The sequence below is a fragment of the Festucalex cinctus genome, chromosome 8 (genome assembly GCF_051991245.1).
Source record: "Festucalex cinctus isolate MCC-2025b chromosome 8, RoL_Fcin_1.0, whole genome shotgun sequence".
Classification (NCBI taxonomy): domain Eukaryota; kingdom Metazoa; phylum Chordata; class Actinopteri; order Syngnathiformes; family Syngnathidae; genus Festucalex; species Festucalex cinctus.
The window spans coordinates 29,059,578-29,087,239 of record NC_135418.1 but is presented as its reverse complement, the minus strand read 5'-3'; the positions used below and the strand labels follow the sequence as shown (position 1 = coordinate 29,087,239).

The 27,662-nt window shown below is 42.5% G+C and overlaps 4 protein-coding genes across 6 annotated transcripts; 2 read left to right on the top strand and 2 right to left on the bottom strand.

The window, feature by feature from the left end:
• The first annotated feature begins 870 nt into the window (after positions 1–870).
• On the top strand, positions 871–7,519 carry LOC144024148 (uncharacterized). The gene is made up of 3 exons (XM_077530253.1): positions 871–1,011; positions 2,841–3,315; positions 4,969–7,519. Exons 2-3 carry the CDS (start codon positions 2,847–2,849, stop codon positions 5,481–5,483), a joined length of 984 nt encoding a protein of 327 aa, XP_077386379.1. The 5' UTR covers positions 871–1,011; positions 2,841–2,846; the 3' UTR covers positions 5,484–7,519.
• On the bottom strand, positions 3,065–22,929 carry ergic3 (ERGIC and golgi 3). Of its 3 annotated transcripts, XR_013284689.1 has the most exons (16): positions 22,753–22,929; positions 21,277–21,347; positions 20,217–20,304; positions 19,975–20,094; positions 19,791–19,887; positions 19,554–19,719; positions 15,121–15,178; positions 14,016–14,030; positions 13,439–13,470; positions 12,951–13,047; positions 11,082–11,146; positions 10,862–10,998; positions 10,712–10,767; positions 9,871–10,610; positions 7,925–7,978; positions 3,065–5,718 (listed from the first exon to the last, which is right to left on the bottom strand). XR_013284689.1 is itself a non-coding variant. In XM_077530243.1 (14 exons), exons 1-14 carry the CDS (start codon positions 22,838–22,840, stop codon positions 10,531–10,533), a joined length of 1,170 nt encoding a protein of 389 aa, XP_077386369.1. In that variant the 5' UTR covers positions 22,841–22,929; the 3' UTR covers positions 8,202–10,530. The 3 variants fall into 3 exon arrangements, 2 of the variants coding, with proteins under 2 accessions (XP_077386369.1, XP_077386370.1); XM_077530243.1 differs by lacking the exons at positions 3,065–5,718; positions 7,925–7,978 and having other exon boundaries at positions 8,202–10,610; XM_077530244.1 differs by lacking the exons at positions 3,065–5,718; positions 7,925–7,978; positions 14,016–14,030 and having other exon boundaries at positions 8,202–10,610.
• Positions 11,331–12,915, top strand: romo1 (reactive oxygen species modulator 1). The gene is made up of 3 exons (XM_077530256.1): positions 11,331–11,485; positions 11,737–11,873; positions 12,674–12,915. Exons 2-3 carry the CDS (start codon positions 11,737–11,739, stop codon positions 12,780–12,782), a joined length of 246 nt encoding a protein of 81 aa, XP_077386382.1. The 5' UTR covers positions 11,331–11,485; the 3' UTR covers positions 12,783–12,915.
• Positions 22,930–23,723: 794 nt separating the features above from the next.
• LOC144024150 (homeobox protein ANF-1-like) lies at positions 23,724–27,136 on the bottom strand. Its single transcript, XM_077530255.1, has 4 exons — positions 25,430–27,136; positions 24,193–24,326; positions 24,008–24,109; positions 23,724–23,925 (listed from the first exon to the last, which is right to left on the bottom strand). Exons 1-4 carry the CDS (start codon positions 25,554–25,556, stop codon positions 23,794–23,796), a joined length of 495 nt encoding a protein of 164 aa, XP_077386381.1. The 5' UTR covers positions 25,557–27,136; the 3' UTR covers positions 23,724–23,793.
• Positions 27,137–27,662: the final 526 nt, after the last annotated feature.

Genomic DNA, 27,662 nt, shown 5'->3' with positions numbered 1-27,662 from the left:
AGGAAGTCTGTCATTACGCTTTGGCGACAAGCAAACTCGCAATTTGAGGGGGAAGGATGGGAAGACCGCGACCGGTCCGCTCTCGCTTTCTGTGTGTGTGTGTGGAGTGACGGGAACGTGACGGGTGTGTAGTTTGTCTTCAACACACTGCTGTCACTGACTTGACTACCATATTACACTCTATCAAGTCAGAAAGATTCCGTCCCTGGCACAAGTTTCACTGACAGACACAAAACTAAGCGGATCTATCATGACAGATTCTTGATTCTTGAATCTCCATTTCCAAATTGGTCTGAACAGTATAAAACACTTTAACTAATCTGCCGGCATGTTTGATGTGTCTAACAAATCCGTATCAAAGTAGGCAGAGAATTCGAAGAGTTAGGACTAATTTACTGGAGCCAAACAGTTACGGTGCCTCAATAAAGGTGAATGGAAGAGATGGCAGGGGACTCCCGGTTAAAGATGGCGGCTGCGTATGCACGTCATAAAACGGGTCAAGGCCCCCCCTTGTGGTTATTTATCTCTATGACAGCCGGCATCTCCTCTCGGTCCACGTGCGTCAGTATCCTCCTTTTACCGCCATCCAGTTCCTGGAATCCCAGCCACTCGTATGTATCCCTCCGCCGAATTAGACGGACTAGATACGACTTGCGAGATAAATTACACACAGACGCTTTCGCTGCCGGTTTTCCCGCCAGGACTAAATAGTAAGAGCGATTTATGACGTAACTGACTTCATACATGGCGAAGACGTTCACGCTCGGTGTACTGTTTGGACGTTTTGGCGCGGTTTTCTGTCGCGGAGGGACACCGGCGAGTCGCGCAGATGAAATAGCACTGCGGCTCCCTCGGCCACGCCCACCGTGTGAGGTAGTAGCCGGTTTGTGAGGATTTCCGCACCACGCCGCCTCCTTCCCGGTATCAAGAAGTCGCCTTCTTCGGTTTCACGGCGTGGAATTGTGCAACTTGTTGAACCTCCAACTATCTCCGTCCCTTTGAAAGTGTCGGGTAAGAACGCGTCTTTTGTTTTGTTTTTTTTGTCTAAATGACCACACAGGAATATTCTCAGTATGCAAAACTTTCATTGGGAACTGGTCATATTTTAAATTAGCTGCTAAATTTCTCAAAAACCATCTCACTCCCAGATAATTTGGGGGCATCTGTGAATTTGTCATTTGTTAGAGAGTAGATCGGCACATGTGTGTTTGTTTTAAAAACACAACGTAACTGAATTTTAATTCTCGGACCTCTGTTGCAGCACGCAGTTTGCGCGCAACCATCCCACGGAACCGCTCGCATATTTTAAATGCTGCTAAATTGCACAAAAAAACACGCGACGATCTTGTAATTGTACCGCAATTATGCTCGTGTGTTGTTTTCGAGAGTCGATCGGCGCGGCTGTGTTGTGTTTAAAACGTAATTTCAATCGCACTGGTTGCTCCTGTTCCCACGCTGCAAGGGCGTTCAACTCATGTGGCAAAACCCTCATTCGTAAATACGCACATTTTAAACAAACCGCGTCCATGCACGCGAACCAAGTCCTTCCATGCTAATTGTTTGTCACCTATGATTATGTAACACCTTAAAGCCTAGATCGGCATGTATCTTTTTTTTTTAAAGACCCTAAGTAAAATAGGTACAAAATTTCCCCACGTGTCATGTTTTTACGGTGCGCAGGGGCGTTGTTGAACTCGGCGACGTGCGTGCCCACAGCGCACACTGTGGCTTTGTTGTGTATCGCAAGCTTGCTCCACACATCCAAGCGCCATGTGATCGGCCTGCAGAAAAGCAAATGTGTGTTGCACGTCAATGGGTGCAAATGTCCTGTCCGGCTTGTGCGGCATTTGCTCACTGAAGTGTGAAATTACTGACCTAGGTAGTTTTCAGGGTGGTTCTGTTAGTTCATATTAGTTGTAGTTATTTAATAAACGCTTTGTTATAGTTTTAGTGAGTTTCAATATTAGTTTTACTTTTTTTGTACATTACTGGTGCAATATTTAAAAAAAAAAAAAAAAAAACAGCATGGAAGTGACGTCATCTGAAGATGCTTTTCTATTGGCTGCTGCTAGATGATGTCACTTCTGTGTGACACACTTACAAATGTCCTTTTTCTGGTTAAAATAAAAAGTAAATCTACTTAAAATCATCCCCAAAGGCTCATGCATTAAATTAACTACCAAAGACTGAAACGAAGGACATTTTTACTATAATTTATAGTTAGTCCAAGTTAGTTTTGTAAATCAAATTAAATCAAACTTTATTTATATAGCACCTTTCATACATTCAAATGCAACTCAAAGTGCCGAACAATTAAAAACATTCATAATACAATAAAAAGAAAAAGCCCCTCCCCCTATATCCCCACATAACAAGGCCCAGACATGTCGTGGTTTGCTAACCCAAACCACAACATGGCGGGGCACAGAAGAACCCTGTGAGGAAAGGCACCCAGGAAGGAGTTCATCCAAACATAAAATGTAGTTTCAGTGAAACATTTTCGTTATTTTATTTTGTTAACAAAATTGTGTTTTTGGATTTGAATTTTAGTTAACCAAAATAACCTTGGTGGCCACAACAATACAGATAACACGCACACAAAAATGCGTATTTGTGACCACGAGATACTCAATTGAAACTGAGCTCGATCTACTTAGCAAGCAGTAGTGAACAATTCTTCAACGAGGAGGATTATGTTGCTTTCGTTTTCGATGATATACATATTTTGTGGCCACAAACTAACATTTTGTATGCACTTTATGTCTATTCCGACATGTCTGGGCCTTGTTATGTGTAATAACAATCCATAAATGTGTTGTTTTTGTCACTCACCCGTGCAGGAGATCATGTACATCTCGGAAAGAAGCATGGAGTGCCTGCCGCAAATCTTCTCCAACATGGACGACGACTTCTGCCAAAGTTTGAAGGAGCTCCAGTCCCTGCCCACGCCGCCGGATTCGCCCCCCACGAAGGTGGCGGGCCTCTCCAAGGGCGAGCAGCTGAGCTTCGTGTCCGATATCCTCCTGGAGGACTGCGACATGCAGCTCAACTGGAACTGCGCCTTCTTCCACTCGGACGACGACGGCGGCGGCGGCGGCGGCGGCGGAGGGCGTCCCGGTTCCCCCGCGGAGGACGAGGACGGCCTGTGGCGGTGTCTGGGATCCGACAAAAGCCTGGAGGAGATGCTGGCCGACATGGACGCCGGCATCTTCGAGGGGCTCGCCGGGTCGGCGCTGGACTGCCACAACCTGATGGAGAGCCAGGAAACGGGCCAGGCCGCGTCCGGCCGCTCCGCGTGCTCGTCCAGCGACTCGGGTGAGGACAAAATATGTCTGCGCTCACATGCAGTTTTTGGGCATAATCGGTTTTTAAAATGGATACTTGACTCATTGAACCATTTCCAACAGTAAGAACTTAAGATATTTTGCCTAGAATTAATGCGATAACATCCTTGATACCTTTTTAAAAAAAAAAAAAAAAAAAAATCTTGCCACTTGCTGTCGACTGAAGATGACATCACACGTGCTCAGGAAACGACCACATTTGCTGACCAAACCCAGAAAACAGGTGAGCTGTGATTGGTCCTTACCTATTTCCTCAGCACAGGTGATGTCATCTTCAGTCGACAGTAGAACAACTGTCAAAATTAAATCGACAAGTAATCCATTGTCAAATTAACAATTATTTTTAAAGGGATACTACACTTATTTAGCGCATTATAGCAATAAAAAAATTAATATTTTGTCTATAATGAGATATTTTCATTATTTTTCACATACAAATAGTACCTTTAAAAACATTTTACAACCTGCTGTCGACTGATGTTGACATCACAAGGACTCAAATAACCAATCACAGCTTTCCTGTTTTCTAGGTTAGGTCATGTGATATTCACAAGCTGAGCTGTGATTGGTTACCTGAGCCCTTGTGATGTCAACATCAGTCGACAGCAAGTAAAAAAATTACTTTTTAAAAGGGTACTAATTGTACATGAAAAATAATGAAAATATCAAATTTATTATAGGCAAAATATTCATGTTTGACTGCCAAAAATGGCTAAATAAGTAAATTATCCCGTTAATAATTGAGTAATCGCTTGAAGCCAATTTTTTTTTAATGTTAAGTGGTCCAGATCTGATTTCAATAAATGAAATAATTGTTCACTGATTTCTGTAGTTCTTCATGAAAGAAGACTTTTTATTATCATCTGTGTTGAATCAAAATAAGGCATTTTTACAAACATCTGTTTTTGCTTTGGAAAACAATGACCAAAGTGGTAACTTAATACATCATCAATCATCTTTTTTTTCTTTTTTTTTAACCACAAATAAGGAATATGAAATAAACACCAATCACCAGTTAATAAACTATATTCAAGTTTAAAAAAAAATGCTTTCGTAATGCACTTTAATGCAGTATTCAAATTAATTAAAATTAATCAAATTAATTAAAATTAAATTTAAAAATATTTTTAAAGGTATTAATCGTACATGAAAAATAATGACGTTATCAAATTAATTCTGGACAAAATCTGAACTTTTTACTGCTGAAAATTCCTTTAAAGGAAGTGGGCGGGGTCTTAGCTGGTGATTGACAGCTTCGCATGTGCGTGGATGTTACGACCTTGTTTGTTCACTTATAGTTGTTTTGATTGATTGATTACTATTTAGTTTCAAAAGTTAAAATGTACAAAATCATCTTGAATAAATGATTAAGTAAATATTACAGCTAATGATTACATTTTTTAATTAATCACTTATTTAAAAAAGGTTGTTTTTTTTAATCGACTTTTTGCCCGCCAAATTTTGACGAGTACCTGTTATGTACCCGTTACGCTTTAACTTTGATAGTACTAGTAAATACAGTATATACATTTTTAATTTGGAATTTTGAGGACTGTACTTCCCACTTTCTATTGTGTTTGTGTGTGTGTATGATGAAAGTTTGACCTTTTTTGTCGTCTGGCAGAGGAGGAGATCGACGTGGTGACGGTCGGGCGCCGCCCCTCCAGACGGCAGCACGAGGACGACGAGGAGGACGAGGAGGAGGATGAAGAGCGTCTTGCTCTCCAGCGCCACCTCTGCCTTGACATCCGGCTGCAGCACAACTACGCCGCCGCCCCTCCCGCTTCCCCGCCACCGTCCAACAAGCTCTCCCGCCGCCGGCCCCCGTCGTCACGGCAGCCGGCGCGAACGGAGGGCGAGGGCGAGGAGGAGCAGGAGCGGCGTCGGACTCACAACGTGATGGAGCGCCAGCGGCGCGACGAGCTGAGGAACTGCCTGGCGCGCCTGCGCGACAGCGTCCCCGAGTTGTGGCGCCACCGCAGGGCCTCCAAGGCGCTCATCCTGAAGAAGGCCCGGGACTGCATCCGCCGCCTGGAGGCCAAAAACCGCCGGCTGCGGGCCAAGCGGGACAAACTGCGCGCCGGGCAGGAGGAGCTCGAAGCGCGACTGCGCCGTCTCCGGTTGCCGGTTCGCTTCTGAGAAAAAAAAAGAAAAAAAGGGACAATGAAACTTTCGGTTGTCATTCGGGTCTTGAAATGTTGGTCAACGACATTTGGACATGTGAACAAGACTGCCTTCTAGTCCGGAGAGTCCCCGGCGAGAGACGGGTACTAGTCCAAAGGGAAGGTTTCCCCAGAGAGTCGGTCGGGTTCCTCATCTTGTTCCAAGAGAGGTCAAAAGCTTTCTGGTCTTGAGCGAGTTGGGTTTTCTGTCCCTGAAAGAGAAAAGTTTGTGGTCCCCGGATAGTCTTCATATCGTCAACAAAAAAACTAAACAAAAATAATTGCGTCAACACACATTTTTTTTTACCGGACTAAAACTAGACTAGACTAAAACCCTCAGTAAGAAACAATAACTTGGGACTAAATTAGTATGCATTTTCGTCGACTAATGAAGATGAGACGAAAATTTACTTCACTTAATAAAAACTGGAGTAAAATGTATGGACATTTTAGTTCATGAACAAAAACGAAATGATATAATTTTGTTAAAAAAAAAAAAATGCTAATCTGTGACACTGTCATGTGACACTGTCATGTGACACACAGCACAAACACAGGGGGTGGATTCATGATGAAAGGTTGAGGGGAAAAAAAGAAGAAAAATCAGCTTGCGGCTAGCTAGCTAGCTGGCTGGCTGGCTAGCGGCTAACTAGTAACTGGCTGGCTAGCAGCTGGCTGGCTAGCAGCTGGCTTGCTAACTTACTAGCTTATAGCATGGAGCCATAGTAGCTACTTGTAATTGTGACAAGTTGTTTTTCATCAAAAAGATGAGAAAATTTGATGTGAAATCGTTTTAGATCCGAAAAGGTTCAATATAATCTGCTGACAAATATATATATATATATATATATATATATATATACATATACACATACCCACACACAGGGGTAAAATGGTTGTTCTAACTAAAACTAGAATGTTGACAGTTTGTTGACTAAAACTAGGCAAATAAAATTTACGTTTTCTTGGACTAAAATAAAGACTAAAATGCTAGATTTATAGCTGACTAAAAATGGACTAAATCAAAATGAGATGAGGTTGAATAACTGATAAGAACTAACAAGCGTGACTGAAATTGGATTAAAAAATTGAGATAACATTTAAGACTGGCAGACAAAATTAACACTATCCCTCGGTAAGGTTTCTCGACCGGAGAGAAAGGTCTAGAACGTTTCTAAACACGAGAAAGGGTTTCCCGGCTCCACAAAAGTAGGATTCTAGTTAAGTCCAAAGCGTCGTTCCAGACGCCGACTTTGTCTGACCAGTATAGTAGCGAAGTTCTTGGACACGGTTAAGGAAATAATGGAGAACAACTTACAATCAATTCAAGATCTCATCAGCCTTCTGGAACATCAACTTGTTTGAAAGTAGGGTAGCATCTATTCAGGATGTCTTGTAGCCATAGCAACCAGCGATCCCTCGTCCACGCCGTCAGGTTCTCTGCAACGCTTTTTGTTCTTTCTCAAATGTTTTTGTTCAAGCGTGCTTAAAGCGCAAATCTGAATAACACTGTGATGGTCACCACGGTGACCAAGTTGCGTTCAACGTCAGGTGTCAAATATAAGAGCTGCAGACCTCAACCCCCTTTTAAAGTAGTCATTTTATGCAATCTTCCACTCAAGTTGAAAGGTCAATTGTGTCTTAATAGCATAAGTAGCATGCAGACAGCACATTTGCACCAATTTTATTTTTAGTGTTTGGTCCCCATGCTCACTTTTCTCCATTCGTGTGCTCGTCTTCATGAATGACGTTTTAAAACTTTTTTTTTTAATAATAAAACTTGAATGCAACCTTTCAATGCATTTAAAGCAGTGCTTATTTTAGTCAACATGTCCTAAATTATACTCCGTTACAGATGTTAAATTGCTGAACTATAAAGAACTTCCTTCTTTCCTATACCTCATTACTCATTCCTTTCATTCCTTGTATACTTCCTTCGGACTCATTCTTCCTTGCTCCCTTCTGTTTTCTACCATTGTATTTATCTTTTCCATTATTCTTGTATCCTTCCTCCTGCACCTTAATTTTTTTTTTTTTTTTTTTTTTTTTTTTTTTTAACACCGTCCATGTATGTTTCCTTTTTATTCCATGCTTTCTACCTTTCCTCTTTGCCTCGCTCCACTTTTAACTTCCTCATTCCCTTTCTTACATAAGACTTGTTTTCGAGTGTATGTACTTTTGGCCGAACCTGATTCTGTTTTAAGTCCATAAGTGTCGCAAATAAAGCTAAAATGGTCAAAATTCCGTGTCAATGTTAGTGCATAAACAATTTGATTGGCTTACTGATCACTCGGGGGGGAAGAAATGTGAGGCGAACACGCGCACACAACCGACAGATGCTGTAATCACATTTCCAGTACGAAAGTATCCCAGGAGGAATTAGCTGACGTCACACTGGTCTGACGGGAAGTTACTCACCTTGAACAGGAAATGGGAAGGACAACGCCACCATCTTGTGGCCAACGAATGTCACTGAAAATCAAAACAAAGGGGGACGTTTGGTAACTTTAAAAAAATAAATATGAAGCCCTTTACATGCACAAGGTGATCTCAATGCGCTTTACATTGCTTGAAAACAATAATACAATAAAGCACTAACTTTACACATTTGTTCCCCCACAACCATTATCAAGATACCGAAAATGGACGGCTAGCTTGTCGTTCCATAGCATTCAATCTAAAGTGCACAGTGGAGGCTGGTGTCGTTCACATTTATTGTGTCATTTTAAAAAACAAGTTTTGAGGACAATCAAAATATAAATACATTTTACCCTCACACATTCACACGCACTCTCACAAATACTCCGTACCCCTGATTTGAACGTTTTAACGGTACCCCCACCGACTGCATTGTTCACACTTGAGAAGTTCTTGGAGGCCTTAAACTGCCTGATTGGACCACCGAGCACAAAAACATGTAGGGGAGGATCCTCTGTACAAACCCTGGAGGACTGCCGCAGTTTTACTAAAATGAAGACAAATAATCAGCGTATTAAATAATAAAAAGAGAGAAACAGCCCTTTGCCCGCATCATTAAACAACACGCGTCAGACTCAACCTCAATTTTTTTTTCTCCTTCCTTAACACTTGTTCTGACACTATAGCCACAAATGTGGTCGTCATCTCAACCGTGCTGAGATCAATAATGACATGACCTAGTTATCAACAAATTGGGGAAAATAGACTTTCAATGAATTGCAAAAACAACAACGCAGGACCAAATGACGCACACAAAACTTATTAAACAAAAGGACGGGTCAAAAAGGTCCTAACCAACCAACCAACCAACCAATAAAAAGAAGGGGGTCAAGATATTGGACCAAAACAAAAGGACCTAGTCAAAAAGTTCAAAGGGGGCTGTGGGATCTGACTTTTGGTGCTGTCTCTTGAACTATTGACCTATTCTAGGCCAAATGTTCAAGTGAAAACCTTTTTATGCTAAACAACTTTATGATTGCTACTTGTGTTTAAATAGCTTAAGGAAATTAAATGCCAGTGTGTATCCTGACTTGTCACAAAGGGAATCATGTATTTGTTACCCTATAATCATTTATTTTACTTAATTTTGTAACTCTAAGGTGCCAGCTGAAAATACAAGAGATCACATATGCTCAATCATTTAGAACCAATATGAAGCGATCCACAGCTGCCAGGCGTCTCTTATGTTTGTAAAAGAACGGTAAAGGTTTCAAAAACTTGCAAGTTTACTGCTATCAACTATTAGGAAAAACTGCTCCTTCACGCTTGAGGGCTAATAAATGAAATGATATCCTGAAAGTTTACAACTGTCAGCTGACGGGAAGATGCTCAGAGCAAGGATCTCATTACTTTGATGTCTGCAAAAGGTTAGTTTTATCAAATTTATTAGATCATACAATGTAAATGATAGGTCGCCTTATTTTTTTTTAATGTATGAATAAGTCCTTTTGATACCAGTAAAAACCTGTTACTACTTCTGGTCCCAAGAATGGGGGGAGACGTATAATCTGCTGACCACTTTATAACAATTGGATACCAGTAGAAGTCACAAAACTAAGCTCGCACTACCCCCTAGTGGTCGAAAGCAGATACTATTAGCATTATGTAAACTGCATCTCATAATAAGTGGGTTTGGCCGAGGCTTTACCTTACCAATCAGATCTAAGCGTGAAGTGGGCAGGCAGGTTTGATAGCCAATCAGGAAAAGAGGTTGTACCATGGATGATGCTTTATAAACTGTTGCATTTCCTGAGATTGTCAGATTTTTTCCATTTGCGCAAATTGAATGGTGTCAGTGTGCTTTTGCCAATAAAGCCGCTTTTTGTTCAGCTTGACTTTGGACTCCTGCCTGTTTTTGTTCTGACTTGCTTTTATTTCCAACTCACAACGCCAAAGGTGGACCTGGTGCATCAGCCTGCCGACAGGTGTTGGAACAGGTGACGCTGCGGCCAGCCTTTCCGGCTCCGGCCTGGCCCGAGAGCCGACAGGGCCTACCTACACACAGAATGCAAACAAGGCACCGAGGGTGTAAACAAACGATGAGACATAAACAAGGGACACAAACAAGGCACCAACAAAAATGGACACCAACAAAGAAGCCAACCAAACGATACGTTCAAGAGATCTACGGCGGACACAAATAAAAAGGACCGAGACAGACACAAACCAGGGACCGAGAAGGAAGTTTGGCAAAAAGGATATATTAAAAAAAAAAAAAAAAAAAAAAAAGGAGCGTAGCCATCGGCCATGTTGCCGTTTCCATGCCAACCCACAAGTGGGATGGCGCCGGTGCCCTCCTGTGCTCAGTTCATTTGACAGTTTTGACTGTCGTGGCGGCGTTGAGCCAGCAGGGGGAGACGTTGCGCTCGTAGGAGACCAACCAAAAAAAAAAAAGGGAGACAGAGGACCCGGCTTATGTTCAACATCCTTTCTCCGCCTATCCGTCCGTCCGACAGGACAACGCAAAGATGCTCGGTCCTCTGCCTGCCTCTCATCCGTCCTTTCTCGTGGGCGGGCCCACACGAGACCAGCGGGTGGCGCTGTCGTTAAGAGGCCTTGCCCAGCTCTATCTTCTTCTGAATGACACGGGCCGAGTGGTAGATGAGAGAATCGATGAGGCCGGCAACTGCGGTGAGAGAGAGAGAAAAAAAAAAAAAAAAAGAAAAAAAACGAGACGGGTGAACAATCATCTCGTGCGAATTTGCACACATGGAATTTCAGACACACCTGTGAAGACGCCTCCAATGATGGCGCAAACGCCGGTCAAGAAGTGAGTGAAGGATCTGAGATTTTCAAAATAAAAACAACAACAACAAAAAAACGGAATCAGTCAGCTCAAAGCACACAAGTTATTTACAACACACGTGTTTGTCCTACCTGTGTTTCTCCGTGAATTTCACCATCATGGGTGAGAGCTCGTACAAAACAAAGACCCCCGGCAGGCCCTGGTCGCCCACCAAGCCGTTGGCCACTTTTTCATGCCTGGTGACCGAGAACTGGTTGGTTTTTACAACCTGCCCAAGAGTCAAAAGTAAACATCTGCATTCCGCCTCAAATGTGTTGGGAGAGAGTATTCGAGTAACTTGATGGCACTCACCTCTCCGTCAGTTTTCATGTAAATGGTGGGGACAATTTTGACAAAGTACTGGTACATCATTGAGGCTGTGGGACAGGAAACACAAGGTAAAAATAAAACATTTACTTTCACACTAAATTGATTCTGTTTTACAGTGGTATAGTCAAACTTTTAAAATCAAGTACCACTGGAAAAATACGAAGTATAACTGGAGAGTGAACGTTTCACTACTGAAAAGCGCCGCACGGTGTCGCCGTTTGCTTTATTGTGTCCTGTTGTCTCACTTCCGGTCTTCTTCTCCTTCCTACATCCGGCTATGGAGCTCTGACAGCAAGACATCTAAACGCTGGTTGCGCTCAAGTACGCCTGAAATCTTCAACCGAGGAGCGACTAAGGACGCGAACTTTAGAATCATTTAATTCGAGGTAACGAACATCTTATTTTTAGCTCTTAAAAAAAAAACGGGTCGTGTTTTCCTCTCAAGGCCACAACACAAGTGTCGTTAGCCCGCTAATGCTATTTAGCTAGCACGCAAATGCTATTAGGGGGTCAAGTAAGAGCCACTTGAATTTCTGGTGAGGAAGAAACTACTGTACAACTCACTATTGTGTTTTATTGGCTGTAAAAAAATACATTTTTAAGCGTTTCCTAATAATGTGCCGTCTTGCTGGTCCAGATGCCCGTGGCTGTCGCACCCTACGGCCAGGGCCAGGCCCAGCCCAGCTGTTTCGACCGGGTCAAGATGGGATTCATGATGGGCTTCGCCGTGGGCATGGCCGCAGGGGCCATGTTCGGTTCTTTCTCCTGTCTCAGGTAAAAACTAAATAACCACTGATGTACACTAATACAAGTGCTTCTTTCCTCCCTTTCTGACTTTGTTCCTCCTTTAATTTCCCTCAGGTGCACTTTTTGCAGCTTACTTTTTTTTTTTTTGCTTAAAATGACTTTTGTCCATTGGCCTATACTGTTTGGGAATTTACTATGATTTTAATCGAAATTGTCATTATTTGCAGTACCTTGAAGAAAAGTTTTTTTTTTTTTTTAAAGTGTAGCTACTTCTGGCCCGCCTGTATGAATGCATAACCACAAATGTACATTGTTTTGTAGTTATACAATTTTTTTTTTTCAATTAATAGTTTTTTTTTTTAATCAAAACATTTTATTCTTGTTAATGTACAATATCCATTTGTATATTACTGCGATTTGCACGGCATAATTTAGTCTTGTCAATTTTATTCTATTCTTTACTCTCACATCAAAAACATTGGGAGTTGCACCGCAATTTTGTAACGGCATCTTACAATGACAACTCTTTCTATTCTATTATTTTAAAACAAGTTGGTTACGTATGAAATTCGTCATTTATTTATGTACAGTACATACGTCAGTATATCAACTGTGCGGTGGTGTTAATTGCAAAGGTCTTAGTTGGCCCAATTAACAGTTTAAATCTTTTTCCCCACATTCGCCAAACTCACTCATTAAAATCTGAAAAAAAAAAGTATTTCATTTTTTTCCCCCAAGCTGTGCATTGGTGCATCCTGATTACGACGGTACCGTACTTGAAATAGCAAATTTGTGTAATCTGTAATTAACTATTTGCTCGTCTGCAGAATCGGCATGCGAGGCCGGGAGCTGATGGGCGGAGTGGGCAAGACCATGATGCAGAGCGGGGGGACGTTCGGCACCTTCATGGCTATCGGGATGGGCATCCGCTGCTGAGGAGGACGATGACGACTAATCAGCTCGTCCGTGCAATCCAACCACACTTATGGGACTTTCGCAACAGCAGCCGCATCTTTCTGTCCGCTTGGCCACGCTGTTGCTTCCATTAAAAAGAAAAACTAAAAACGCATCGCTTTTTTTTTTTTGCATTCAATCTGAACTGACCTTGTGGCGCCATCACCTGCGTGCCGTCCAGAGGGTTCACGATGCCGGGGTAATCCTTCCCAAACGACAGGTGTTTGATCAAATGGGTCATGTTGATCTAAAGCACAGGTTAAACGATTCAATTCTACCCATTTGCTGAAATATATCCGCTGTTTCTGTTCTCTGGCCCGGGCTATAAATATTGCTTTGACCGTCTTTAGGCCAAAGAGCTTCATTTATTATTTTTTTTACACACAAAAGTACCACCTAAAAAAAAAATACTACGTTCTCCAAGTGCCTTCCTTTTAGTGTAGAAAGGAAAAAAAAAAAAAAAAGGATGGAGCATCTTCAACAAGGACTTTTCAAATAACAGACACGTGTTGCTAATTTAAGTTGAAAACAGAACATGCTCTTAACTGTTAACCTATGATCAGCTTTTTTTTTTTTAAACTACACGCTGACCATTACAATACATTATAGCAAGATCCCAATCACAATCCAATACTTACATTGTCTAAGCCAAAGCTCTGTAGGTCGTGAACTGCAAAAAAAAAATAAAAAATAAAAAATTGAAAATTTCAGAGTTTTTTGTAGTTTAACTTGAGTGAAAAATCGACAGGACTACGCAACTTTGCGGTATTAAAAGTAATAGCACGTGCAGCAGGGATGTAAGCTTTGCTTGGTGGAATAGGCCGCTAAAATTTTACACACAGCCATATATATTAAAAATTGTACACTTCCCATGGCAAAATTCCTAAATTAATGGAGCAATGTGTTCGGCTGTTGCCATTTTGTCAATTATTACTGTGGTACAAAAGCAACCAATTTTGTTTACTACATTTAAATACATTTTTAGCATTCACATGCAATTTTTACACAAAAGCCCTTCCAATCCGACTGTCTGAATACTTTTTTGTATGTTGTGAATAATAATTATACTTCTAAAGCACTAAAACGTAAAGCGTCAAAGTAGTCGAAAGAAGCACCAAATCTCCAAGAGGTAAGAACATGAATAAACAAATCAGACGGTGTTTGGTAGCAGCACAAACAAAAACAAAAAGTCTGCAAAAGAAAAGATGGACTTACTTTCCACAGAGTGCACTGCAGAAAGAAGAGAGAAGAAACACCAGATGATTTTTTTGGGGGGAGACAACACACCGCAAGTCACGTGGCTCGCTGGGGCTGCACCGCACTCGACGCATGCAACGGCGTAACGTCAGATTGAGCCAGAAATTGCCATGATGGAATGGACTCGATTGGGTTTTTGTCACGTGACCGTGCAGCCCCAGACACACAAAAAAAAAAGATTTGAAAGGGGAACACGAAGGCTGATGTTAATTCCGTGCTTCTCGTCTCTTTTCTCCCTTGCAGAGCACCGACATGTTGCAAGCAAAATGTGTTAGCATGTTCAGTGCAGGAAAATGAAAAAGAACAAGCCCACCATGTCAACTTGCAGCGCTTGAAGAATAATTTGAATTAAAAAAAAAAGATGAGTTTTGTCCACTTCTAAATAAAATTGAATGGCTCGTGCTTGACTTCACGGTGCTTTGAGCTTTTCTTACTTTCCTGCACAAATCGAATGAGATGATGGTGAAAGAAGACAAAATGTTTCCAAATGTGAGCCAAGAGTTTTTGGTTTCGTACAAGAGTGAAATGTTTGTGGTATATCATTCATTAATTCACACTTTTTTTTTTTCTTCTTCTTTCTATCAAACCTGTCAATCGCACATTTTTGTGCTTTTTCAGTAATTGTGTAAAATAGTGTTGGACTGTTTTGGGATCAGTTTTTGGTATACTAATTAGCAATAAAATAAATAAATAAAAATTTAGATATAGTGTCAATTGCTCACAATCCTGAAATGAATAAATAAATGGATAGCACAGTGGTTAGACTCCCTCTTAGGTGTTTATATAAAATGGATGGATGAATGAATGAATGAATGGATGGTAGAACTTGGAGTGAGGATGCATTGTCAAAAGTTTCTGAACATATGAGATTATTTGGTAAACATATCTTCGGAAAAAACCAAATGTGTGAACATTTTAGCTTCTCGCATAAATCTTGCCAAATAATGAATCTGCGTCGAATTGAAAGGTTTGCCGTTCACACAACAGCGTGTTCAGAAACCCTTTGCAAAAGCCACTGCGGCGTTTTTGTGAGCGGAGACGACGAAAGAGCGGCTGTCCTTACCGTGCACGTGCGACTGCTGGAAACTTTTTCCGGGAGCAAAGTGGAAGTTTCCTGCCACCTGAACGTTTTGGTAGGTGAATAGAAACGAACATATTCGAAAGCTCCATCACAACACAACAAAAGTTATTATTTATTTAGAGGAAAATCACTTTGTTTAGCTGTACTAATTCACTAACCGGCCAAAACATCAAGTACACCTGCACAAGCTACAAGTACTAAAAAAATAAAATAAAAATGACAACAACATATTCTATGCAGCCCCACTAGTCTAAATGTTATTCTGGTTAATATTATGTTAGTGGAGACCCCTATGATGACGACGATATTTGGAGAAGCGTTTCCCTCGCCCGGACGCGGGTCACCGGGGCCCCCCTCTGGAGCCAGGCCTGGAGGCGGGGCTCGCTGGCGAGCGCCTGGTGGCCGGGCCTGCACCCATGGGGCCCGGCCGGGCACAGCCCGAAGAGGCAACGTGGGTCCCCCTTCCCACGGGCTCACCACCGGTGGGAGGGGCCAAAGGGGTCGGGTGCAGTGTAGGCTGGGTGGCGGCCAAGGGAGGAGACCTTGGCGGACCGACCCCCGGCTACAGAAACTGGCTCTTGGGACATGGAATGTCACCTCTCTGGCAGGGAAGGAGCCCGAGCTGGTGTGTGAGGCAGAGAAGTTCCGACTAGACATAGTCGGACTCGCCTCCACACACAGCTTGGGCTCTGGTACCAGTCCTCTTGAGAGGGGTTGGACTCTCTTCCACTCTGGAGTTGCCCATGGTGTGAGGCGCAGAGCAGGTGTGGGCATACTTATTGCCCCCCGGCTCGGCGCCTGTACGTTGGGGTTTACCCCGGTGGACGAGAGGGTTGCTTCCCTCCGCCTTCGGGTGGGGGGACGGGTCCTGACTGTTGTTTGTGCATATGCACCAAACAGCAGTTCAGAGTACCCACCCTTTTTGGAGTCCTTGGAGGGTGTGCTGGAGAGCGCTCCCTCTGGGGACTCCCTCGTCCTGCTGGGGGACTTCAACGCTCACGTGGGGAATGACAGTGAGACCTGGAGGGGCGTGATTGGGAGGAACGGCCCCCCTGATCGGAACCCGAGCGGTGTTCTGTTATTGGACTTCTGTGCTCGTCACGGTTTGTCCATAACGAACACCATGTTCAAGCATAAGGGTGTCCATATGTGCACTTGGCACCAGGACACCCTAGGCCGCAGTTCGATGATCGACTTTGTAGTCGTGTCATCGGATTTGCGGCCGCATGTTTTGGACACTCGGGTGAAGAGAGGGGCGGAGCTGTCAACTGATCACCACCTGGTGGTGTGTTGGCTCCGATGGTGGGGGAAGATGCCGGTCCGACCTGGCAGACCCAAACGTATTGTGAGGGTTTGCTGGGAACGTCTGGCGGAATCCCCTGTCAGAAGGAGTTTCAATGCCCACCTCCGGCAGAGCTTCTCCCTTGTCTCGGGGGAGGCGGGGGACATTGAGTCCGAATGGGCCATGTTCCGCGCCTCCATTGTTGAGGCGGCCGATCGGAGCTGTGGCCGTAAGGTGGTCGGTGCCTGTCGTGGCGGCAATCCTCGAACCCGCTGGTGGACACCAGCGGTAAGGGATGCCGTCAAGCTGAAGAAGGAGTCCTATCGGGCCTTTTTGGCCTGTCGGACTCCGGAGGCAGCTGACAGGTACCGGATGGCCAAGCGGAACGCGGCTTCGGCGGTTGCTGAGGCAAAAACTCGGGCATGGGAGGAATTCGGTGAGGCCATGGAAAACGACTTCCGGACGGCTTCGAGGAAATTCTGGTCCACCATCCGGCGTCTCAGGAGGGGAAAGCAGTGCACCGTTAACACTGTTTATAGTGGCGATGGGGTGCTGCTGACCTCGACTCGGGACGTCGTGAAGCGGTGGGGGGAATACTTCGAAGACCTCCTCAATTCCACCGACACGTCTCCTTTTGAGGAAGCAGAGTCTGGGGACTCTGGGGTGGGCTCTCCTATCTCTGGGGTCGAAGTCACTGAGGTGGTTGGAAAGCTCCTCGGTGGCAGGGCCCCGGGGGTGGATGAGATCCGCCCGGAGTTCCTAAAGACTCTGGATGTTGTGGGGCTGTCGTGGTTGACACGCCTCTACAACATCGCGTGGACATCGGGGACAGTGCCTCTGGATTGGCAGACCGGGGTGGTGGTCCCCCTTTTTAAGAAGGGGGACCGGAGGGTGTGTTCCAACTACAGAGGGATCACACTCCTCAGCCTCCCTGGTAAGGTCTATTCAGGGGTGCTGGAGAGGAGGGTCCGTCGGGAGGTCGAATCTCGGATACAGGAGGAGCAGTGTGGTTTTCGTCCTGGCCGTGGAACAATGGACCAGCTCTACACCCTCCGCAGGATCCTCGAGGGTGCGTGGGAGTTCGCTCAACCAGTCCACATGTGTTTTGTGGATTTGGAGAAGGCGTTCGACCGTGTCCCTCGGGGAGTTCTGTGGGGGGTGCTTCGGGAGTACGGGGTGCCGGGCCCCTTGATACGGGCTGTTCGGTCCCTGTACGACCGTTGCCAGAGTTTGGTCCGCATTGCCGGCAGTAAGTCGGATTCGTTTCCGGTGAGGGTTGGACTCCGCCAAGGTTGCCCTTTGTCACCGATTCTGTTCATAACTTTTATGGACAGAATTTCTAGGCGCAGCCGAGGCGTGGAGGGGTTCCGGTTTGGTGGCCTCAACATTGCATCTCTGCTCTTTGCAGATGATGTGGTGCTGTTGGCTTCATCAGGCCGGGGCCTTCAGCTCTCACTGGAGCGGTTCGCAGCCGAGTGTGAAGCGGCTGGGATGAGGATCAGCACCTCCAAATCCGAGACCATGGTCCTCAGTCGGAAAAGGGTGGAGTGTCGTCTTCAGGTCGGGGATGAGATCCTGCCCCAAGTGGAGGAGTTCAAGTATCTTGGGGTCTTGTTCACGAGTGAGGGTGGGATGGAGCGGGAGATCGACAGGCGGATCGGTGCAGCGTCTGCAGTGATGCGGACTCTGTATCGGTCCGTCGTGGTGAAGAAAGAGCTGAGCCAAAAGGCAAAGCTCTCGATTTACCGGTCGATCTACGTTCCAACCCTCACCTATGGTCACGAGCTGTGGGTCGTGACCGAAAGAACGAGATCCCGGATACAAGCGGCCGAAATGAGCTTCCTCCGCAGGGTGTCCGGGCTCTCCCTTAGAGATAGGGTGAGAAGCTCGGTCATCCGGGAGGGACTCAGAGTCGAGCCGCTGCTCCTCCGCGTTGAGAGGAGCCAGCTGAGGTGGCTCGGGCATCTGGTTCGGATGCCTCCTGGACGCCTCCCTGGGGAGGTGTTCCGGGCATGTCCCACTGGCGGGAGGCCCCGGGGACGACCCAGGACACGCTGGAGAGACTATGTCTCTCGGCTGGCCTGGGAACGCCTCGGGATCCCGCCGGAGGAGCTGGTTGAAGTGGCTGGGGAGAGGGAAGTCTGGGTTTCCCTCCTGAAGCTGCTGCCCCCGCGACCCGACCCCGGATAAGCGGAGGAAGATGGATGGATGGATGGATTATGTTAGTGGAATAAAACTTAAGCAGCAAAATCCAGCCATTTTTTATCCATCTCAGGGAGCGGCCATTTTGCCACTTGCCGTCGACCGAAGATGACATCACTGTTGCTCAGGTAACAACCAATCACAGCACAGCTTCAGGAAACAGGTGAGCTGTGATTGGTCATTGCCTGAGCACTTGAGCAACTGTGATGTCATCTTCAGTCAACGGCATGTGGCAAAATGGCCGCCCCGTGAGATGGATAAAAACGGCTGGATTTTGCTTCATAATTCATATTCCAAAAATGTGATATTAACTCATTCACTCCAGCAACCTCCTTCGCTGTTTTACTGGGTTTTGACTGATTTTGCAAGGCCCACAGAATATTGTGTTCTACTGATATAAAAACATGGAACCTACCAAAAGAAAGATTATAGTCTCTTCTTTCATCACGAAAAATAAGTATATTTGTATCTGCTTCCGTTTTGCAGCAATTTGCATTACAATATAGCTAGGTTTCGTAGTTATTCAAAATTCCTTTTGAAAACATTGGCAAAAAAAAAGCTTGTTGCGACATGGCCCTGGTTGATCTCTTATACTCTACTGCTACCTGCTGGCCGTTTTTTACTTTAAGTGCCCTCTTCAGGTCAGAAGCTGCATCAAAGCCTTTTGTATGCTCTAGCATAAAATACACACACACAAAAAAAAACGTATAAATACGTTTTTAGGTGTGAAGCTCAAAGTATTAAAAAAAACGTATTTATACGCTTTTGGGTTTGAATGAGTTAACCAGAATGTCATGTTTAGACTAGCGAGGTCACTTCGAACATATTAGTGTCAAGAAATGTTTCAGGTTGACTACCACTTTAAGCAAATACATACGCAGCACAGGTGCATAAGTTATGTCGGTAACAGATAAATGCATAAGTAGGTTACCTTGTTGACCTCCAGAACGCCGTACACTTGACACCCTTCGTTTTTCTGCTCCTGCATCTTCTGCGTGAAGCCTTCCCGCTTGCACTGCTCGATGGTGTCGGCGTTCTTGAACGCCCAGCCTCGACGCCGGTACGCCTCGCGCACGTCGTCGCAGGTATTGCAGCATCTGCGGCGCAAGCCGCCATTTTATTTTCTCGTCCCCAAAATGGCGGAGTTCCAAATAAAAATCCTCCTTACTTGAGTTCCTCCGTCTCGGCGCCGTAGCAGCTCTCGCACCGGTTCGGGTCTAGCGTGGTGGGGTCGAACACTTGCCCGTCGTCGGCTTTGCCGAGTTCTGCACGGAAATCGCCGTCGTCGTTTATCAAACATGTCGTCGGGTCAAAAAAAGCCAAACTGTTGTCTCGTTTTTTAGCGAGCGGACCGTGTTTCTCCGCTTCTTGCGTGACAGCTTGGAGGTCTTTGTCCAGCCGCTGCTTGAAGAGGTTGTGCTCCACGTCCAGCTGCTGCTCGCCGGCCACGTCCATTGCATCGATGCTGAGATCTGACAGGAAGGGCGGAGCATTGTGACGTCGCATAATTGGATACATAAATTTGCTCACAAATCATTAGGACACCGCACCGTAGGTGAAATGAAGAAAAGTTCCCGCGGCGGTCGTTACTTACAGGCGCAGGGCATGTGAGGAAAGACCACGTCGATGTTGATCTTCAACTTGTCACCTCGCGACGTGTCCACGTATAGTTCGGGATGCACCTAAGGGGTGAGGGATTGCTCAGTGTTGCCCAATAAAAACAATACAATACAATAGTTCCCCTTTCAGTTTTAACAAAGGCAAATTCCTTTTTATGCTTGTAAAACAATTTGTTTTCCGCTTGTATAAGAGCCAGTTAAACCGTCACTATCGAGGACAAAAACCACCAAAGTTAAAAATAAATAAATAAATACAGGACTAAAAGTGAAAATAATTCAAAAATTATATCCAATAAATAAATAGAAATGGAAATAAAAAGAGCAATATATATATATATATATATATATATATATATATATAATTTTTTAATTAGATTTTTTTTACATCAGTTTTTATTTTTACTTTTAGTCATTCATTCATTTATTTATTTTTAATTTTGGCAGTTTTGCCAAAATTAACAATAAATAATTGACTAAATAAATAAATGACTAAAAGTGAAAACAATATAATTCAAAAATTAAATACAAAGGTATTTATTTAATTTACTTTTTATTTCTATTTCTAATACCATTTATTTTTTTTTATATAATTTTCGAATTATTTTTATATCCATTTTTATTTCCACTTTAAGACATTTATTTATTTATTTAGTCATTTATTTATTTTGCCTGTACAATGACTAAAAAGTTGAGCCTATGGTGACACTTTGAAAAATGATTATTTCAATTTCCATTATTTCATATGGGAAAATTTGCTTTGGCATCCAGTGGCTTTTGCTGTTCAACTTCAAAGGTTTAACTGTGTATGCAAAAACCAAAAAATAGATCATTAAAACTGTGCTCAAGGGACCTTATGGCAAATGAAAATGAAAATGATCCAGTAAAACCGGTCCTGCATCGGAATCCTGAGCATGTTCAATGACAACAACGGTTTGGGCAGCACTCCCGTTGTACTACTACTTCCTTTGTAAGCCACTAGAACCTGTACGGTTTTTATATTTCCGAATTATGATGCATGAGCGGATGGACACTCACCTCTTTAGTGAGATAGTACTGCAGCTCAGAAATGAAGAGGATTAACATGATGATGCCACTGATGATTGTCACTGTGGGGAGAGAAATAATCTTTCATCACTTTCAAATTGGAAGGAACGTTTACGACACGTTACATTAAATTGTATATATGGCGATTGGCCATAAGGATTCACTTTTTTTACATGGATTATTTTGCTTTTTACTCAAATAAAGATGGGCTAGGAAAGTGAATTTTAATTTTGAAGGGAAATGTGATGCAGACGTGCAATAAATGTAAGTAAAAAAAAAATATATTTAAAAATGAAACAGTAAATTTTTCCATTCACGTTAAGCTTCAGGAATGGTTGCCTTAAATTTAACAGGTATGGCGTTTACGTTAAATTTGAAGCTACGTTTACTTGAAATAGTGTAATTTGTGTTTTTAAAATGAAAATACTGTAAATGGTAGAATTTAACAAGAATTACATACTAAAATTTGAAGAAACTGTACATTTTGACATTTGAGTTAAATTTACTTTAAATGCACATTTGCTGGTCGACTTATACCAATCGGCGCCTTTCATACAAAACAGCAACAAAGCGGGGAAAAAAATAAAAAATAAATAGCTTTAGTAGGCAGTTGCCCTTTTCACACTGCCACTGAGTACCTTCCACACAAATAACATGACAAAAAGTCAAGAAATCACAAGCTTTAAATGGCAGTAGTTATTTTCACACTGCTGTGTTGGTCAGTACCTTTCACGCATCCGACATTGGTAAAAACAAAGAGGGGGGGAAGCATCAGATTTAATCTCCTCTGAGATTGCTTTGTCACTACCTTTCACACAGACCACCTTGACAAAAAAACTAGTCTCGTTCACATTGGTGTTTTGGGACCTTTCACACAAAAGAAAGCTCTTTTCCCACTGTCAATTCTGTACCTTTTTCACAACATAGGACAACACAAGTAAAGCTACACAAGAAGAGGGTCGCTCTCATAGACAGCCCCTTTCACGTTGCTGTGTGGACACCTTTTCACAGAATGACGTTACTAAAACGCCAGATTTAATAGGCAGTAACCCCTTTCACGCTGCCATTTCCGTAACTTTCACACAGAAGAGAGTGACGACGAAAAAAAAGACGGCTATTATACGGCAGTTTCCCCTTTCACGTTGGCATTTCGGTAACTAGAATGACAAGTAGAGGAACAAGCCAAAAAAAAACAAAAAACTCTTGCTTTAATCGGCACTAGTAGCCCCTTTCACACACGCAGAACGACGCCGGAACAAGCCACTGCGCCGGTAAAATGGACCATTTATTTTGACCTCTACTGTGTAGGCGTTTTAAGACACCGGTTGACGTTGCTAACAACAACTTCGAACATGTGAATTCGCTCTTCATTGGAGGTTAAACGTAACCGGCTAGCCTTGTTGTTAGCCGAGCCAGCTAGCGGCACCGACTGCCTGCTTGTCTAGCCGACATATCGACGCCTCTCACCGGTCGCGCCGCCCCACGTCTTCACCCGGAAGTCCTCCAGAGTTTTGGGATAGGCGTCAAACTGTTTGAGCTTGTTGAGCGTGTCCATTTTCCCCAGCGGGCGCCACACGGTGCCACCGATTCCGACACAATCGCCACTGGACTCCGAACACACACATCAAGTGCTGGGGCGTTCGCTTCCGGGATAGGGGGCAGGGTCTGTTTGCGTAGACCAATCAGAGACGGACGCGTTTAACCGCTACTCCGCCCCCCCGAAAGGTTTGCTGCGGTCCAACGTGTTCAATGAATTTAAAGAATAATATATTTTAAAATGTTCTAACATTTACAAAATATATTGCAGTAAATCATTACAATCCAACAATTAGCAAATGTTAAAAATAAAAGAAGAGGAACGCCGAAAATGTGTCAAATTAAATCAAAGGATCAGAGTCGGACATGCATTTTGTTATAAAAGCAATTCAAAGCTCAATTCGTGTCAAAGTATTGTGAAGTCAATTCTTCACGGCCCTCACTTACTTTCAACATCAAAAAAAATAAATCCAGTGTATGGTGAAATTTAAGCAAATCTGTATCATCATAAACAAAACATACAAAACGTTAAAACATTAATATTAATCAATTCTAAAATAATAATAAAAAATAAATAAAAAAGGAGGAGAAATGCGCACGGTCGAATTTAGAAAATTTTAACCATTATTTTCTTTTAATTAAAGTGCAAATAATAGCTCAGTTTATGTCAAAGTCCATGACAATAATTGTTTTGTTTTCTCAATTTCAATTATTAAAAAACTGTCAGTGAAATATCAGAATTTTATTTCACACAGGGAGATCACACGCGATTACATTGATTTTTATGAATGACCGGTAGTACTTTTATTTATTTTATTTTTTATTGTTGCATAACTCAGAAAGCACAAACACAATATTCACACACATAGAAATATAGTGCAGAGAAATATACTCCAAAATGATCAGGTGTAAACATTTTAATCATGGACGGACAGACAGATGGATGCATGTCTGAATTCATGGAAAAAAATGTCATTCCTCAACGTCAACTTGCAGGTCCTCCCTGACCTTCATCCCAAGATGAGCCACAGCCGACTGGACCATTCGCAGTCGGCTTTCTCGGAGGGATCGTCTTAGTTTGGCTCGCCGATTCTGAAACCATATCTACCGTATAAAAGAACAAAAACAAGTTGTTGTTTTTCCGATTCTGTGTGTCAATGTGCGTGCGTGCGTGTGTGTTCCAAACCTGAATACGGTCTTCATCCAGATCCAACCTCCCGGCCAAATGTTCCCTTAGTTGGATGCCTGGATAACGGTTGACCTGAAAAACTGCTTCCAGAACATTCACCTACCCCCAAACACACGTACACAACACATGATTCGGAAATCCGCAATCAATACTCCCATGTTACTTGTGGATTCATTGATTACTTGGCTGTCGGTGAAGGCGGTCCGAGGTCGGCGTCCGCCGTACCAGCTGGACGTCGGACTGTGAAAGCTCAAGCGGGACGGATGCTGATCGTGTCGTTGCTGGCAAGATTTGTTCTCCTCGTCTGACTGCACTTCTGCAAAACAAACGGCGAAATCACATGCCTATATGCTTTTTTTTTTTTTTTTTTTTTTAATTATTGCAATATATAGAATTGGCGAAATGTGAAATTGAACTGTAATTAACCAAAGATAAATACCATAAAATTTAATTTAATTTCGATGTTTAAATTAGAGGACCACTTTGGCTCAGGACATGTTTACACAAATATGTTTTGAAATAAATAATAAAAAATATTGTGTTGATTTTGTTGTTCTGTGAGTAAAAGGGCAAAAACAAATAACACATTTAAATAAAAAAAATAATAAAATACTCACTGTCGATTGCTGATTATGAATCATTTTAATTAAGATGTGTTTGCTGAAACAACTTTTGCTCCTCTGGCCAACCAATCAGAAAATTCTGATGTTATTGTTGGGCAGCTCGCTGTCCTTGTGAGAATCTATCTGAAATCTGATTGGTTAAAGAAACAGTCCCATTGCTAATATATTCAAGGCCAGCACCACTAAATCTGAAGGACACGGGCAGATTAGAATCACATGGCATCACGTAATGGCTGAAATCTGATTGGTAAAAAAACAAAAAACAAAAAAAAAACAACAATAATAATAACTGCAACACAGAGTATATATTAGGGATGTAACGGTAAGCTCAATATCGTGATATTAAAATTCCCACAATATCGTCATGTTCACAATGTTTAAAAGCAATATAACTGTTGAAAAGGTCAGGTTGATTTCCATTTGAGCAGTTCTAGCACCCTCTGGTGGCTAGTTTTTTTGTGCAGTTTAATTTTTATTAGGGATATTTTGGCCCTTCTATATTTAAAATCTACCCTAATTGTCAGATGAAGGGGAACGCAATATTCCTGTGAACTGAGTCAATATGTGGAGGAACTCAACGTGCGTGATAAATATATCATATCGTGATCTTTGGCTATCGTTACATCCCTAGTATAGAGCCTGCAAAAGAAACACTAACAAATGAACAGTATATGGGAATAAATGAATAAAATGTGATGCCTTCTCACCACTGTCGGTTCCTGAAATTGAATGCCGCGTTGCCGCGGTAACAACACATTTTTTGCTGGCTTTCCTGAAAATATCTGTGTGCACCCACCTGCTGTCTGGTCCCAGGGTCGGTGGAGTTTCACGCCTCTTTCAGCCAGTTTGCCCTCCAAACCCAAAATACGCTCGATAGAAAACACTGGCAAGTTTCCTGCTGCAGGAACCACAGCTGAGGCCATGGCAATCAATCAATCAATCAATATGATTGATAACGTTAATCTGGCTTCATTGTAAATTTTCCTTAAAAAAAAATGCACAATGTTCTCTAAATGGCCACCTCCTGGTGTCTTGAAGGTGAGGAAGGTGTGAGGGAAGCCCTGACAACACGTTTAAATGCAAGGGGAAGGATTTAATGACACTAGCTGGCTACCAATGAGAATGAGGACGTGTTTGTTTCCATGTGAATGACATTCCGGCTAATCTGGCGAGTGTGCCGTTTGAAAGACAACACATTTACACATTCTTATTAGGCTTAGTTCAACAAACTAATGTCGCGACGACACAGGGGGGGACATACTAATCTGCTTTGGTTCCATTTTACACGATATGAAAAGTACAGTAGTTTATGTTGGAGAGTTTACTGTCACACTGTTTAGTGTAACAAATTTAGCAACCTTTTATTTTATTTTGAAAAACCTCACAGCACCAACAAATATTTTACGAAAAAAAGCTACTGAAGGAATAACTGTCTCAATTTACTCACAAATTAACCAAGTGTGAGTTGAACACAAAGCGATTTTTCTTTTTTTTTAATGAACGGCAACAAATGGACCTTCTGCCATCTAGTGGAAGAGCATTTAATCGTCCTGTCCGTCACAAACCATCACTGGCAGATCAGAATAGAATTAAATAAATATGTTTTTCACACCAATCAAGAGAAATTTTCCATGGCACACCATGGATGATCTCTCACAGAGCTTTTATCGGCATCGTCGCAATATTACACAATAAACAAACAAGATCATTCTCAATATAGGCTAAAAACTTTATTTCGATTACAAGCGACAGGCGGCTGCTAATCAGGCTACCAACGCTAGCAGTCTACATTTTTTATTTATTTACTGTTTCTTCTTGTCAAAGCGAACAAACAACAAAACAGTAACAGAAGATCCAATTCATCGTCATTTGTCCACAAAAAGTTGCTAATTACTGGCAATGTACGCGCTACATTTTGATTACTATTCTGACAAGCATACATCAGCTTAGTTACTCAGTACTGAGTAAAAAATAAATAAATAAATAAAATAAATTTAAAAAAATATCACAAACATGCAGGACACTCGCCACTGATCCAACTCAAAGTCCTTTATCCACAAAAAAAAGTTGCTCAATACCAACTCCATCCCAGAATCCCATTAAGTCGATGGGGAGTAAACAAAAACAAAGAGAACTTACAAAATAAAGCAGTCGAAGCATTCATCACGGCTTAACAAGACACAATAACCTCATCCTGCGCAATTAAAAGCAGCAAATGAGTTCACTGTTAATGACGGCCAACACGAATTAATGATCCAGTGGGACGCGCTAATGCTATTAAGCTAATCTGCTATGTTGTCATGCGGATGAAGCCCCTTAGCATGTGAATATGGCGTGAAGCAACGGGGAGGGAAAGAATCTTTTCAGGGTTAGATTAGTTCCTAATGAAGGCCCCGGGGCAGCGTTAAACCAACAAGCACACTTGAAACCAATAAGCCAATGTGTTTATTTGCTATGAGCTAGTAAGTTAGCCAGCTAGCTGTTGGTAAGCTAGCTGTTTTATGCGAATGCATGTGTTTATGAAGTGGCGACTGTGGCTCCATGCTATGAGCGACTAAGTTGGAAGTCCCAACAGTTGTTAATTTATATATAAAAAAAAAATAAAAAAAAATTATAAATTATGTTGAAATTTTGTAAAATTTTATTTACACTAGAAAACTTTAGAAAATTATTTATTTATTTATTCACTGCAAACACTGGGAAGTCCCAACACTTTTTAATGAAAAAAAAAACAAAAAACTAAAATTTAGAAATTATGTTGAAATTTTGGAAAACTTTTACACTAGAAAACTTTAGAAAATGATTCATTTATTTATTCCCTGCAAACACTGGGAAGTCCCAATACTTTTTAATTTATAAAAAATACTTTTAAAAAAAACTAAATTTAGAAATTATGTTGAAATTTTTGAGAACTTATTTAAAGTAGAAAACTATTTATTTACTTGCTTAGTTTTGAATTAAGCTTAAAACATGCTGATGACCCTGGAAGTTCCCTACAATTTCTGTTAACATTTTTTTAATTAAACAAA

Coding starts and splice junctions, on each gene's coding strand:
- LOC144024150 (XM_077530255.1), bottom strand. CDS start 25,556: ATGGCCTCAGCTGTGGTTCCTGCAGCAGGAAACTTGCCAGTGTTTTCT. Junction 24,327..25,429: donor ACCCTGGGACCAGACAGCAG/GTGGGTGCACAC, acceptor TTTGTTTTGCAG/AAGTGCAGTCAGACGAGGAG. Junction 24,110..24,192: donor CCGCCTTCACCGACAGCCAA/GTAATCAATGAA, acceptor GTTTGGGGGTAG/GTGAATGTTCTGGAAGCAGT.
- LOC144024148 (XM_077530253.1), top strand. CDS start 2,847: ATGTACATCTCGGAAAGAAGCATGGAGTGCCTGCCGCAAATCTTCTCC. Junction 3,316..4,968: donor GTGCTCGTCCAGCGACTCGG/GTGAGGACAAAA, acceptor GTCGTCTGGCAG/AGGAGGAGATCGACGTGGTG.
- romo1 (XM_077530256.1), top strand. CDS start 11,737: ATGCCCGTGGCTGTCGCACCCTACGGCCAGGGCCAGGCCCAGCCCAGC. Junction 11,874..12,673: donor GGTTCTTTCTCCTGTCTCAG/GTAAAAACTAAA, acceptor GCTCGTCTGCAG/AATCGGCATGCGAGGCCGGG.
- ergic3 (XM_077530243.1), bottom strand. CDS start 22,840: ATGGACACGCTCAACAAGCTCAAACAGTTTGACGCCTATCCCAAAACT. Junction 10,768..10,861: donor AAATTCACGGAGAAACACAG/GTAGGACAAACA, acceptor TGAAAATCTCAG/ATCCTTCACTCACTTCTTGA. Junction 10,611..10,711: donor CATTGGAGGCGTCTTCACAG/GTGTGTCTGAAA, acceptor CTCTCACCGCAG/TTGCCGGCCTCATCGATTCT.